At 32.1% G+C, this 14,895-nt stretch overlaps 1 protein-coding gene across 7 annotated transcripts in view; it reads left to right on the plus strand.

Moving 5' to 3' along the window:
- Positions 1–13,471, plus strand: part of LOC139517991 (beta-1,3-galactosyltransferase 1-like) — a 35,870-nt gene extending 22,399 nt beyond the window's left edge. For 2 of the 7 annotated variants that reach the window (XM_071309581.1, XM_071309582.1), the window contains exon 2: positions 11,810–13,471. In XM_071309581.1, the coding sequence (XP_071165682.1) occupies positions 11,839–12,996 (1,158 nt within the window). In that variant the 5' untranslated portion in view covers positions 11,810–11,838 and the 3' untranslated portion in view covers positions 12,997–13,471. Of the gene's footprint in view, positions 1–3,345; positions 3,807–9,625; positions 9,756–10,389; positions 10,744–11,809 lie in introns of those variants that run through there. The other 5 variants (XR_011663251.1, XM_071309579.1, XM_071309578.1 and 2 more) reach the window with 5 other exon arrangements.
- The last annotated feature ends 1,424 nt before the right edge of the window (positions 13,472–14,895 follow it).

Here is a 14,895-nt window from a genome sequence, read left to right on the forward strand (position 1 = left end):
TTCACAAAAGTATGAATTATTCTAACTTCTAAATATTAGTGATGTTCTTGTCCCAGGCGTATTGGTTACATTTTTTTTGGGGACTTTGGTCCTCAGGCTATCGTTTCACAAAGATTCGTACGACTTGCGTTTACGATTAAACTTACGTTAAGCGTAAGATTTTACCTGCGAGTGTTTCACAAAGGTGATCGCAAACGTGACGTAAACGTAACGTAGACTTACGATAATAATGGAAAAGGGGTGCTCTCTTTGACAGCCGCGTTCATGTCTATAAAAAGAATCGTTCTTTCAAAACCAGGAAGAACATTCATACCATCGTATTTTGAAATAATTATCAGTTTTTTTGTTAGTATAGTAATGAGGTTTAGTGAGGTAAGCATGATAAGTGTCCAATCTAATTTTAAGGAATTTTTTGCTTTGATTTTATTAGAAAATTGACTGGCGGAGGTTGTTTTTTTCATGCACGGTCTGTTTTTGCTATTGTTGAAGAATGATGAAGTCATACAAAAAAAAAACCAGTTATATTCATTGGAACTTTTTTACTAGAAATTATAAGTATCTTTGAATGTCATTTATGAACAGGTATAAAATGTGTTAAGCATTGTGAAAGTTTCTTGTGCGTGTCTAGGTTGTTTATTTGTCAAGGAGAAACCCACTGGCAAAACAACAATCAATTATGGAAATGTAAAAAGTATATGCATATTTTTATTTCATATTTTATAACGTTATGCGGTGCATTTGTTATTGTATCATCCAAAAAATATAATAGTCATCAGGACATTAGGAAAGCATAAAATAGATAAAAGATGTGGTGTGATTGCCAATAAGACAACTCTCCATAAGAGATCAAAAATAACAAAGAAATTAACAGTTATAGGTCACCGTACGTCCTTCAGCAATGAGCAAAGCCCATACCGCATAGTCATCTATAAAAGGCCCCAAAATGACAATGTAAAACATTTCCAACGAGAAAACTAACGACCTGATTTATGTAAAAATTGAACAAAAAACAAATATGCAACGACAACCCCTGAATTACAGGCCGACATGGGACAGGCATATACATACATTTGGCGGGTTTAAGCATTATAGCGGGATCCCCCCTTTTTAACATGGGACAGTGTCAAACATAACAACATATGAACGAACTATAAAAATCAGTTGAAAAAGGCTTAACTCATCAGATGGACTAAAATTCATCAGATGGACTAAAATACAAGTGGACGTGGACGGGTACTATTATTATATTTATTAGTATTATTTGAGCCTGGAAGCAATTTTTAAGCAAGAACAACTTAAGCTGCGATTGCTGTTCGGGGTGAGCCAAGGCTCCGTCTTGAAGGCCGTACTTTGACCTATAATTATTAACATTAAATACATTTAATAAAGTGACCGCTGATTTTTTTCTCAATAAAATCAATGGCTAAAAATTACCCGTTTTCCTTCGATTTCCTTACTTAAAGAAACATCAGTATTGCTGGATCCTGGAAGCAATTTTTATGCAAACAATTATTATCTGTATTTAAATTTTTTGTTAGAAATCAAACTGGTAAGTTAAAAAATACATATCGTAAAGCAAGATCATAGAACGTAAGATTTTTTTTTATCGAGGACCTTGAATTTCAATATTATTGTAAGCTGAACAGACATGTACATTTTGTATATAACTACAACCAGGGACTTTCTATAATAGTATATACTTAGTATAGAAAGTTCTTGCTACAACGAATGGGAGTGTTTATCTACTAAAGTATTGAACATAATACTCTCGTCAGTTCGGGAGACAATAACAAAAGTGATCCAACAGCTGATTCAGCCGGTAACGAATTTCCGATATCATAAAAGATTCCAAAAAAAAAGGGAACTTCCTCTGCTTATTTGAGCCCCTAAATAAATTTGAATATTGTAATATGTGTTCTCGTACAAAAACTGAATAACACTGAGACGGACGGCTACACGAAAAAAAATTAAAGAAAAATACTGAAACGGTTCACTATCGATCAAAAATTCGGAAAATTACAGATATATCACGTATTATGATACAGCTGTTAAGGAAGCTGGCTTGTCAGGTTATGGATTTTTTGTCAGATTTTCAGAATCCTCTGGTTTTATCCATTTGAATGCCTTGAAAAAATTTGCCCGGTGACCCCCATTTTTCTTGTTGAAATTCTTTAACATGTACATAATGATAAAGCGATAATCTGTAAATTAAAGTCTTATAAAATTTTACTTTTTAACAGTTTTTGAGAACTTTAACTTGTCAATGATAAAGCTATGAAAAGTCAAGAGAAAATATTTTCCCGCTAAAATTTCAATGGCTCATATCAAGAAAACAAGCACGATGACCTATATATTTTTTTGCTCTTTGGATTCCTTTATTAAGGTCAAGTAACAGTAAATGAACGCCGTCTAGCGGATTCAGCGAAATATTGCGACGTTTTTTACGAATTACGTCCCTTTCACCAGATTTTGCAATGTTAAAATTTCAACCGGCGACTTTTCAATGGGACAACGGTAAATCTGACGGAAAGTATGTATCTTCTAGGAGAATGAACTTGTTTGCTAAAATTGAAGAAATGCTACAGGATTTTGAAAATGAATATGAAAACAGTCATGAAGACGACCTTCAAAACGAAAATCAGGTGTTTGAGTTTGGATATCTGCCGACCAGTTAAAACAAGTGTGAAAACTGTTGATCACTGTTGCTCACCACTATTTCTACATAATTGTGATGAGGAAATAAAACAGTGCGGTCTCGACAGTATATTGAACTCTGACACAAAATAGTACTTTTGATATCATTGTTTACTTAAACTAACCAACACTTATGCAGAAATGAAACTTCTGGTGAAAGGGAAATATATTTAGACCATTTTGAGTCAAAATTCACTTGTCTATGAGTTTAAGTTAAAAACTCAGGATTAATGCGCTTCATAGTACACTAATTTAAGATTTCCAGAAAACAGGGAGTTATTTTGGTAGTACCTGTGTTTTCAAGATCAGAAATTTCATATGAGACTTTAAACATTGGTTGAAAATTGGCATGTAGAAAGGTGATACATGTACAATTCAGGATATACCTGGTTTCCTTGAAGTTAAACTTAAGGTAAAATATTTAGATAGCTGTGAAAATTGCAAGATTCGGTTGAACAGATAGAGATTTTTAATTGGTGGTTTGACACCTTTATTTTTGTTTTCCTCCCAAAATAACACAAACTGAATAATCATAAGAAAAGATGACAAATGCGACTATACCTATATATATATATATATATATATATATATATATATATACCTATATATAATTATTATTATTTTAATATTAACTTTAATATAGAACACAGAGGCATGATGATTAATTCATTGTAGAAGGAAGAGAAGCGACACCGAAAATTAGGTCTTCTCGTTTATAAGTATAGATACTCTAACTTTTCTTTTACAGTACTTTGTATATCCCCATCCCTGTTTCACTTGAATTATTGTCAGCTTATTCGAATATGAGCATGTTTTCTGGAACGTTTGAAATAAATGCAATTCATCTAATGTTTGAATTGTTTGAATGTAAATTTACACAATTATGTAATTATAAACATTTAGCATGTTTTACAAACAGGAAGAAATGTTTATAAGTGCAACACACGGTATTTTTGGACAAGAAATCCATTTTTCTTACACTTTTAAAATTCAAATGAAGGAAAACAAGAAATCAATCTGGTTCACGCAACAATGACAATCTGTTACACAGAATAATAGTGGTGCATTTCTTTCCAGTGGGTCTCAATCAACACTGATTTACAGAAATCTTGGTAAGAATTTAGTCTTAGATGCTTGATTTTTTCATTAGTTGTTATTGGCTTTGAACAAGCTGTCAGTAACTGCGTGTAGTGGCGGATACAGAGGGGGGCATGAGGGCGTACGCCCTCCTTTTTGCTTGGACTTAGACTAGACTTCGTAAACTTTGCCATTTCCCGTGTATTTAATTTTTATGAGATATTTCTTTTCATATACAGATTTTTTTTCGCCAGTATTTACTGATTATTTCAAAAGTAAAACTACAAAATACTGAACTCCGAGGAAAGTTCAAAACGGAAAGTCCCTAATCAAATGGCAAATTCAAATGATAAAACACATCAAACGAATGGACAACAACTATCATATTCCTGACTTGGTACAGGCATTTTTAAATGTAGAAAATGATGGATTGAACCTGGTTTTATAGCGCTAAACCTCTAACTTATATGGCAGTCGCATCACAGTAGAGTGATTCGGTATGGTTGAGTTGACCAGTTCGTCGAAAAAACGTCACTCAGTCATTTTGAAATTCAAATTACAGGAACACATTTGCAATTCTGAGCATGAAAAATCATGACACCTTCAAAGCGACAAAGTAGTGAGCAAGAACGTATTGACTTCTATTTCACAATTCAACCAAAAAAAGTTATACTCTATCATAATCTCATGAAAAAAGTTCCACATTAATATTATTTACCTACGAAATTATGTTTAACCCCAAACGCCCGCGGCTACCTTAAAATAACATAGCTGAATAATTATCCCCAGTCAGTATAAGCTCTGGATAGATTTAAAGTGCAAGGTTCGAGCCATTGTTTGAGGAGGCAGTCTGAGATCTGAGAGTCTGGCCGTATTTAGATTGAAAACAATAATCTTGTCCTCTTTTTGGCTAATAGAAACGAAAATTTCCAACAGAATAATATAGCATTAAATGAACATAATAAATAAAAAACGGGCGTATTTTTTTCGGGACGGGGGTTTGCATGAACTAATATATCGAATACTTTTATCAAGATCAGACTCCAACCTGCCTGCTGGTGTGGCCTTTATGTCTCCATTTGTCGACTGTCATTCACAAATTCGTTGTCGTTTAAGACTCATTCATAGCCTTTGGTTAATTTTCAATTGTGTTGGGTAAAACATATCAACCAAACATTTGTATAAAATTGCTTGTTTGTCTTTTTTAACTGTGTCGCTCGTATTGTAAAATTCATCGAATAGCGCGGCGTGTATCTTGTTTACAACAAGAAATCTGTGAGTTTATGCTAACTTAACATACAACAAGCGAGAATTTTCCATGTCTATTTTTTACTGACAAATCCCACATCAAATATATCAGTTCATAGCTTTTGACCCATACTATAATTTTATGATAGACAATGTATGGGGAGAATACAACATCAAAAATGTCCAACTCTTACACTTAACAGCAACTATTAAATATACATGCCCCACGTCAAGAACCGTTTAAAAAGTGCATTTTACACTTATTTTATGTTTTTTAGCCAAAAAAAGGTCCCAAAATTAAAAAAAAACTTTGCCCCACTTTGCAAAATCCTGCATCCGCCCCTGTATTCTATATGTAGTATGTCAAAACTGTCCATACAAAAACCCTATATTCACAGGGAAAAGACATCGTGTAGCCGGAAATAAGAAGCAGAATGGGGGCAAGTTTGGGACATTAATACTAAACTTAGTCTTGTACGGTAAGACTAGATATCCCCTATTTTGAAAATTATCACACCATTCGGAACAATTAAAAATATTTTCAAAGTAGCGAAAAGGAAATGAACCACATAAATTAGTACTGGTCATAAAGTATCCGCTGCTGTCAGTCAGTCATATAGATGACACTAAACTATAATACATTTAAATTTTTAACCTTCTTTACGGTCGGAACAATAATTTAATATTCATACAACAGTTTTTAGACTATAACAAATGAAAAATAAACAAAAATGATGTTTCACGATCATTAATCCATCGCTACATTTTGTATTTTGACGTGTTTTTTTTTCTAATGGTGTTTTCTTTCACGTCCGCAATTTTGTTGAAAGTTTCGATGTTAAAAATAGAACACAAATCTTTTTTATAGATACATGTATAAATAGTTTATGGTTTAAAGAGTTATACATGGAATATTATCCTAATAAAAGAACATTCAGTGGATCCTTAAAAGAATTGTCTTACTAGTATTGATTCGTATGGTTGTCTCCTCAAAGGAAATTGTTCTATATAAAAATTATATATATATATGGGTAAAAATTAACCGAATAAAAAATAAAAATGTACCCTGAAAGTAGCATCTCAAATATAGAATAGAACTGTTCTCAATTCTATTTCACCCATAAAACTTGAAGGTCGAGAACGAGATTATATCGATCATCTCTATATCATACTACTACTATATATACATACTAAAAAAATAGGAGGGGTCCTGATTTCGAAATCCCGGACTTTAAAAAATGAAATCCAGAGGTCCCGAATTTAAAGTAATTTAAAATAAATCCCGCCATCCCGAAATTCGAAAAAAGAATTCCCGAATCCCGAAAAGATTTATTCCGAAATCCCGTATTTAAAAATACCCGATCCCGGAGTTCCGATCCCGCCCCCCCCCCCCTTTTCCCTCATTCTGGATGAACTAAATAACAAAACAAACATTTACGAGTCATGTCTCAGCCTGTGTGCAATTGTATTTTTTTTTTTTGTGTTTTCTTTTGTATTCTTTATGATATAGTATTGATTTTGATTTATTGCTGATGTTTAACGCCACGTTTCTCTATCTTTGACATTTTTCTTCTAGTTTAGTATATTTACCACATGTATCTGCTAGCATCCGTTTAATTCGAAAATGCTCAAATTAGAATATAAAAACAAATGCCAAAAAGTTTGCACTTGTAATCGGGAGGGGAGGGGGGGGGGGGGGGGGGGGGCAATGAAATGTTTTCAAAATATTTTAGCAATTCTGTATACAATGAACACACTATTTTTTACGTGGAGATGCATACTCAAGAGACAACCTACCGTGCGCTGCCTATACAATAAAAAATTGTAATATTTTGACACAGAGAAAATAATTTCGCTCGGGCTCATTTCTTAAAAAGTCTTAAAAGAAACCTCAAATTAAAAAAAATAATGCATATGCTTTTTTTTTTATAACTGAATGGATAGTTTTCATTTGTGCATATACTTTTTTCTTAAGAAAATTCTTTAATTTGTTCATACTTAAAAGAAGTTTACTTTATTTTCATTGCTTCCTTCCAGGAAGCAATTCCCCGACATATTTTCCGTATGCAAAGTGACCTCAGTGTGACCCATCTTGTTTGTATTTGAAAGATAGTTGAATTTATTTTCTTTCATCAAGGTGGGAACTTGAAAAATCAAAGAAATTCTAATGTTTCCTTCCATCCACTTGAATACTTAAAAATAAGAATCTCGTCACCTAAAGAAAATAAAATTAAAAATGAATAAATTAAACATATTTAGGATTGGAAAATTTAGGATTCTTACAATATTCTTAATTTGAAAATGAAATTTGATAAGTATATTTATAGACATAAACAATCCCATAATGGCAAAGTGAATTAAGATAGTTTTCAAACCTACATATATTAGAAAGATCCAAGCAGGTATTGAGTACGGGGTTGAAGCATACATTTTATACCTAAAAAACGCGAACCTGATAGAGCGCATGACAACTGTGTAATTAGTAAATTACATTGAAACTATGGATTGATACCAATACATTCATGTACTTATAAATGATTGTTTTCTCAATTTTTGGCCTGTTATTTGTTTTAAAATAATCGTAATATATATTAAAAAATGTCTATCAAAAAAGAACATCGTCCTCCGCTGTAGTGTATAACCGCAGTACATGCATTGATAGATGCCAGACTAAGGGGGGAAGGGGTCATAACTAGGATTGTAATTTAATATCTAAGTGACTTGACATATCTATGTATTTATTGTTATCTTCATAAAGTACGTGTAAAATATGAGTGATAAATGTTGTAGAACTAGCAAATAAGCTTTTATAATTTTCTATTTTTGCTGAGTATTTAGTACACAGTTAGTACAAGCACCGTGACACGACGTACCGATCCCTCTCCCTATCCAGGCTCCGTATATATATAGTGCTGTGCTAGCGTACTCACTTCTATGTTTTTATGGTCAAATATTTGGACTATTGGAAGTTAAGTTAAAGGAAAAATGGTCAAATGTACTGGAAAATACGATTATTTCAGGAATTTAAATTTTCAGTTACTTATGATTGGGACAATATAACATAAATACATGATCCAATGACACTTATTTTTCTTTAAGATAATGTAATGTTGTTGGTTTTTACAAATTGTCGACAGGTTAAATCACTACGATTTGACTTACGACTGCCTGTTAATACTCGTAAGTTTACGATCAAACTTGCGATAAAATTCTACTTACGATTGTTTATGAAACGGTCAAAAACTTACGATTTGACTTACGACCGACGTACGATCTAAGATTGTCGTACGATTTTTTGTGAAACGATGGCCAGTGCTTTTCAACTTTGTACTTGTTTTGGCTTCCAAACTTAGCATCACTGGTTAGTCTGTCTTGTGTGGACGAAACGCACGTCTGACGTATCAATTTTTTGTTAACCTGGTACCTTTTGTTAGCAATTGTTCATTTGTTTCTCTGTCCTATATTTTCTCCGTTTTATTTGTATTGTAGTCCTGTCATGTAGTGTTGTCATTTTAATGTTATAATCAACATTGCCATTACAGCGAGAGGTTTGGCATGCCACAAAACCAGGTTCAACCCACCATTTTTATTTTTAAATGTCCTATACCAAGTCGGGGAAATGGCCATGTTATATTAAAGTTCGTTTAATGTTGTGTTTCTGTTGTGTCGTAGTTCCTTATATTTGATGCGTTTCCCTCAGTTTTAGTTTGTAACCCGGATTTGTTTTTTTCTCTATCGAGTTATGAATTTCGAACAGCGGTATACTACTGTTGCTTTTAATTAGTTCAACTTACAAACATCAATTGTTCATCACATTCTCTTTTATATGTCTTAACATTCTACTTGGACAGAACGATTAGTTACATATACTGCACATGTATTTCTGGAACATTTGACATTATTTCAACTGTTTTAAACATTATTACAAAGCAAATCAACTAAAATAAAATTCCGTCGAGATTGAAAATAAATGTTTAATCAAATATATATGCAAGTTGTCAATTAAAGGTATTGAACGACATGTCATAATTTGGTGTTTTTTAAACTTCTAGAACAATACTGACTTAAATAAGGGACGACATCAAAAGTTCATGGTAGGATAAAAAACTTAATTCACATAGTTTTTTTACTGACCCCCCTCCCCCTCCCCCCCTCTTAACTTAATTTGGGAACAATCGATTGACCAAAATGGATGTATGTCATATTGATGTCAAACAAACAAAACTTGCAGCCATTTTTACCCCCTCACCCCCAAACTATTTGTATTTTTTTTTATCCTACATTGATCTTTTTTTGATGTCGTCCCTAAGCGATGAGTAGAGAAAAATAAATGAATTGACAGAACGACTGATTTAAAAAGAAAATGATAAACTGTATTTATATGTTGATTCTATATTTTTGTCCAGTTTCCCATGTCAAAATAATTAAAATGAGAAGATATTCACCTTGTTTATTTGTTATGTAACATGCCGACTATAAATAAAGCTTTGAATTGAAAACAGCTTCATTTTCCTGCGATGCTGAAATGTATAATGAAATAAAACAAGTTAAGCGACTTTGGTCCACTTTATCTTTTGTTCGGATATTTTCCTTAATATTTTGAACAGGTGTGTGCTGGAGGTCCAAAATCAATAGATTTCTTGCCAACAGTGAAACCTGTCCTTACTAAAACAGGCAATGAGCAACAAAAGGAAACTGTTCTCTCAGAAAATAATGTTTTAATTACAAAACAAGAGGTGTGTGAGATATTTAATGAAGTTTGCAATTTCATGAAAACTCTATCGATATTTCCTATCAAAAGTGATAACTTCTGAAAAAAAGATAGAACCGAACACTAGAATAACTTGACATTTTCATGCAATGGATTCCTTTAATCATGCCGAATTGAATAAGTTCTGTTAACTGTTACTCAGTTAATGAAATTTAGATTGACAGGATTTGGACTTGAGAATGATTTGCTCATCAGTTGCGTTTGAAGACAAGACCTTAAAATCTTCAATGGACATTGTAATTGAGAGCTTTTAAGTCATCTGAAACTTCAAATAAAAAAATATGCATAAGTTTTTATTATAAAACGTATGTACATATACTTTTCCCTGAAGAAAATTCTTTAATTTGTCGAAGTGAAGAAGAAATTTAGTGGTTTTTTTTAATTGGCTTCCAGATAACAATTCACCAATCTGTTTTCCGTATGAAGTAACCTCAGCGTGATATTTCTCCTAAAAATCAGATGATCGAAATACCCAAGTGCGAATAGGAAAACCAAATGGTAGAGAAAATCAACAAGCTTAAAACTGTCATCAAAATAAACTATATCTTATCAGAGACATATATATATATATCTCTGACACAACATATTTTTTTTTCAAGTATGTCAGCAATACATCCATCCACTTCACTACATTGCAAATTATTCTGTTCATCGCCAGTTTCTAGCATAAAAAAAGGACCAGCATCAAACTTTAACATCAGACATTTTGAAACATCTGGTACGATCCAGAATGTAATGCAAAATGAAGAAAGAAGATTTCCAGTTAAAAAGTATAAGTATTTTGTGTATCATTGAAGAAATTGAATGTCAGTTAAAATGGTCAAAATGTGCGTCATCTTAATCTTTGAAAGACAATAATGACTTAACGAATAACCAAAGGAAATGTCGTATTCTGATGGAATACACATATGACGTCAAACTAGTAGGGTTAACTAACCTACAAGTACTCAAGGGTATTTAGTTTATGGACTCTTTGTGGTGTTTTATATATATCTTGACAGTTATATTAGAAATCTTGTAAAATGCAATGCAATATACACAAAAAGAACATTAAATATAAGAAATGAAGATATGGTATGATTGCCAATGAGACAACTCTCCACAAGAGACCAAAATGACACAAAAATTAATAACTATAGGTCACCATACGGCTTTCAACAATGAGTAAAGCCATTTACGCATAGTCAGCTATAAAGGGCCCCGAAATGAAAATGTAAAACAATTCAAACAAGAAAACTAACGGCCTAATTTATGTACAAAAAATAAACAAAAAACAAATATTTAACACATAAACACACGACAACCACAAGCTCCTGACTTGGGACAGGCACATACATAGAGAATGTGGCGGGGCTAAACATGTTAGGGGGATCCCAACCCTCCAATAACATGGGACAGTGGTGTAACAGTACATCATAAGAACGAACTATGAAAATCAGTTGAAAACGGCTTATTTCATCAGTTGGATAAACATAAAAATAATACAAATACAAGTGGACGTGGCCCGGTACTTTTAAATTCCAACAACAAAGAGATACTGATCTGAGTTAACTGGCAGTTACCGACAGCTAGTTCAAAGCCATTAACAACTAATAAAAAAAACATGCATCTAAACTAAATTATCAATCAGTACATACCCGACATCCAATGGATTTAGTGCAAAGACTTCACAAACAGTCAGAGAAAAACATGATCTTATGCAATGCAAAGATACAGGTATCGACCGATTGAAGATCCATGAATGTGCATATGTATTTAACAATAATATTTAATAGTAGTTTGCTATAAATTTACTGATAACAAAACCAATAGTAATACCAATAAAAAGTAACAATATTAAGTGCTTACTACAATGTTTAAAAGGTATAAGTTTATTTAAAGGATTGATTATTTAAAGTCCATTTCCATTATAGACTACTAGTATTTACATATGTAATATGTCCTTATATGTCGTATTACACTCGTCAGATATCCACAATTAGAAAATATACAGCATACATGATCTCTTTTTTATTTCAGATCTAGCTGCAAATTATTGAAGATAAACAATGTATAAAGTGGTCATCACATCACATCTTCCTATATCTATGAAAAGAAACAGTAGGAATGTGGTTTCGGGTTTATTTCCAGCTATTGTTTTAATCGGTGTTTTATTACCAATGTTATTGTACACAAACTTGGAATACATGAAGTATAAGTTTTTTAATTTAAATTCTTCAACAAGTTTGCTAGACTCTCATCACCAACATTTACATGATGTCACTATTTTGCCTATTATAAAAGCTGAAATGCCAGTTACTGTTATGAATTCGTTGAACAATTTGAATATGACTGTATCGAAACCGACAGAAAGGCCACTGAAATGTAATAGGTGTTTTTCCAAAATATTCAAATTTTTAATCAACAATGCAGATATTTGTAAAACAGAAAATGAAAATGTCAAATTATTAATCCTTATAACTTCATCACCACAAAATAGTTTGGCACGAACGGCGATTAGGGAAACTTGGTTAAAATATGCCAAAATGACCAAAGAAAAGATCAGATACATATTTCTAATCGGCGAATCACCTGAGACTGAAGAGATTAAGAAAGAAAATTCCATAACAAAGGATATTGTGCTAGGAGATTTTAAAGATTCATATTCGAATTTAACTTTTAAAACAATAATGGGATTTCAATGGATAGTGAAGCATTGTAATAACGCAAAGTTTGTTATGAAGACAGACGATGATATGTATGTGAATATTCATGGTCTAATCCAAGTTATCAAGAAAAACGATCACGTTTTACAAACTGCAGTTGGAGGATATTGTTATATTGGGATTGGTCATCCGATTAGAGATAGAAAATCGAAATATTATGCATCCTTTAGAAGTTATCCTCAAAAAACATATCCAGGATTTTGTTCAGGTACTGGCTATGTTACCAGCTTAAACGTAGTCACAAAAATTGTTAATATATCAAGGCATGTTCCATTTTTTCATTTGGAAGATGTTTATGTTTCTCTGTGTATCCAACAACTCGGTTTGAGGCTATATCCCTTAAAAGGATTCATGAAACAACATAATTCTCATCCTTGTTTATATAAAGATGAGAATTTAGTTACAGTTCATCACGTATCCTTAAGATGGATGCGACATATTTGGCAAACACCTTGCCCTAAAGGGGATAAAAATTTAAAAGTGAAGGCCACCCTAAATTGATTCAATTTTTGAAACCTAAAACAATCTTCTCTCCATAAAGACTTTCTGAATAATTGCCAAAATTTCATCGATTTCATAGATTTCCCTAAAATTCACCAAATTACAACTTTTTTCTGATAAAAAATCATTTCTCTCTCTTGAAAACAAACGCTTAGTTTATAAAAATAAGTATACGCCTGTAGTCGGCAAACTTCAGATAACGCCCGCTAAATTAATCATTCTAGGGCTAAAAGTAACAACCAAATTTCGCTGGCTATCCCAAATGTTCTAACATCAAAGTAAAAACAACATGTTTGCAAAGTGGAGTGGCCTAGATAATTCAAAATATTAAAAGTTTGATATTGGTCATCTTTTTGCTGACATATTCGTCACTAAAAAAATCTGATAAGGTCAGGATGTCTTTGGTTGTTTCTATTAAATTTATTCAGAATTTTTATTACCTCAAAACGAATAAAATATTGATATTTTGTTTAGATACCTGTCTTTGTTGGATGTTGTTTGGGTTTGTGTGATTTCGATTGGTGTCTCATTCAGATTCAAACAAAACGTACTCTGAAATTGACATTATATAGATTTTCATAAAAACTATAATCACAAAAATACATAACTCCGAGGAAAATTCAAAACGGAAAGTCCCTAATCATGGCAAAATCAAAAGCTCAAACACATCAAACAAAGGGATAAGAACAGCCATATTCTTGACCTGGTATAGGCATTTTCTTATGTAGAAAGGGTGGATTGAACCTGGTTTTATAGCTAGCTTAACCTCTCATTTGTATGACATTCGCATAAAATTCCATTGTATTGACCACAATATGTGAACAAAACAAACAGACATAAAAAGGGGTACAGCATTCGACATAGTGTTAGAATCTGTATCACTATTATAACTAAAAAGGCATTTAGACAAAGCACATTAGCAAAATTAAAAGAAAAGGATTAAATAAAAATAACCATAGCACAATAACACAATGACCTGATGTATAAGTACAGAGCCACGTCATATGTAACAAAGAAGAAGCACAAAAAGGCATAAAGACATAGCCAGTAAGAAAAATAAAAGACAAAAATACAAAAACAGTGTCTCAATAACACAAAATTACTAGTGTAAAACCATTCAAACAGGAAAACCAACGATCTAAATGCTGCATTATAAACAAATACAGACTAAACAGTAAAAGCTATATTCAAAAGACAAATACAAGAATAATTACAACTTATTAGATGACAAAGATTATTAACAACGTCATTATATAGAAAATATACTTCAAGACAATCTTGTATTTTTTTTTAAGTTGATACGGAATATCTATCAACAAGGTCTTGGTACCTTGTGATGAACTTTTTGTTCAGGCAACGTGACGTTTTTCAAAGTCCGAGTAGGAACTGCGAGCTCTTGAATACCGCATATTTTGGGAATTATATATCCCATATGCAAGTGAAGTTGGTATATTGCTACAAATGTTGGGGAAATTGATAATTTCAGGTTCACATAACGAAATTATTTGAAAATAAACATTTTGATGTAAAATTCATCCATGCTAAGTCTGAAAAGGTCGACATTTGATGTAAAAAGAAAGATTTTTTTCACGATTTATCGATCTTTCAGATAACACCTATTGTTGTATGACGTCAGAGAGTGAAATAACCACGTTTATTTCACATGAGAAATTATCGGTTTTTATTCAACTGGGAAATCAATGTAATTCATTGCAACCAATGTAATAATAGATATTATCGTCAACCAAAATGATAACATCGCAAAATAAAATGATTATTAAAGTCAACCGATCAGGACAAAAAAAAACATTATAAAATTTTGAAAGTTATTATTTAAGAATTCTTTTTGATTCTGTATCAAGTGTTTATTTAAAAAAAACGAACATGTAAAAGATATAA

The sequence above is a fragment of the Mytilus edulis genome, chromosome 3 (genome assembly GCF_963676685.1).
Source record: "Mytilus edulis chromosome 3, xbMytEdul2.2, whole genome shotgun sequence".
Taxonomy (NCBI): Eukaryota; Metazoa; Mollusca; class Bivalvia; order Mytilida; family Mytilidae; genus Mytilus; species Mytilus edulis.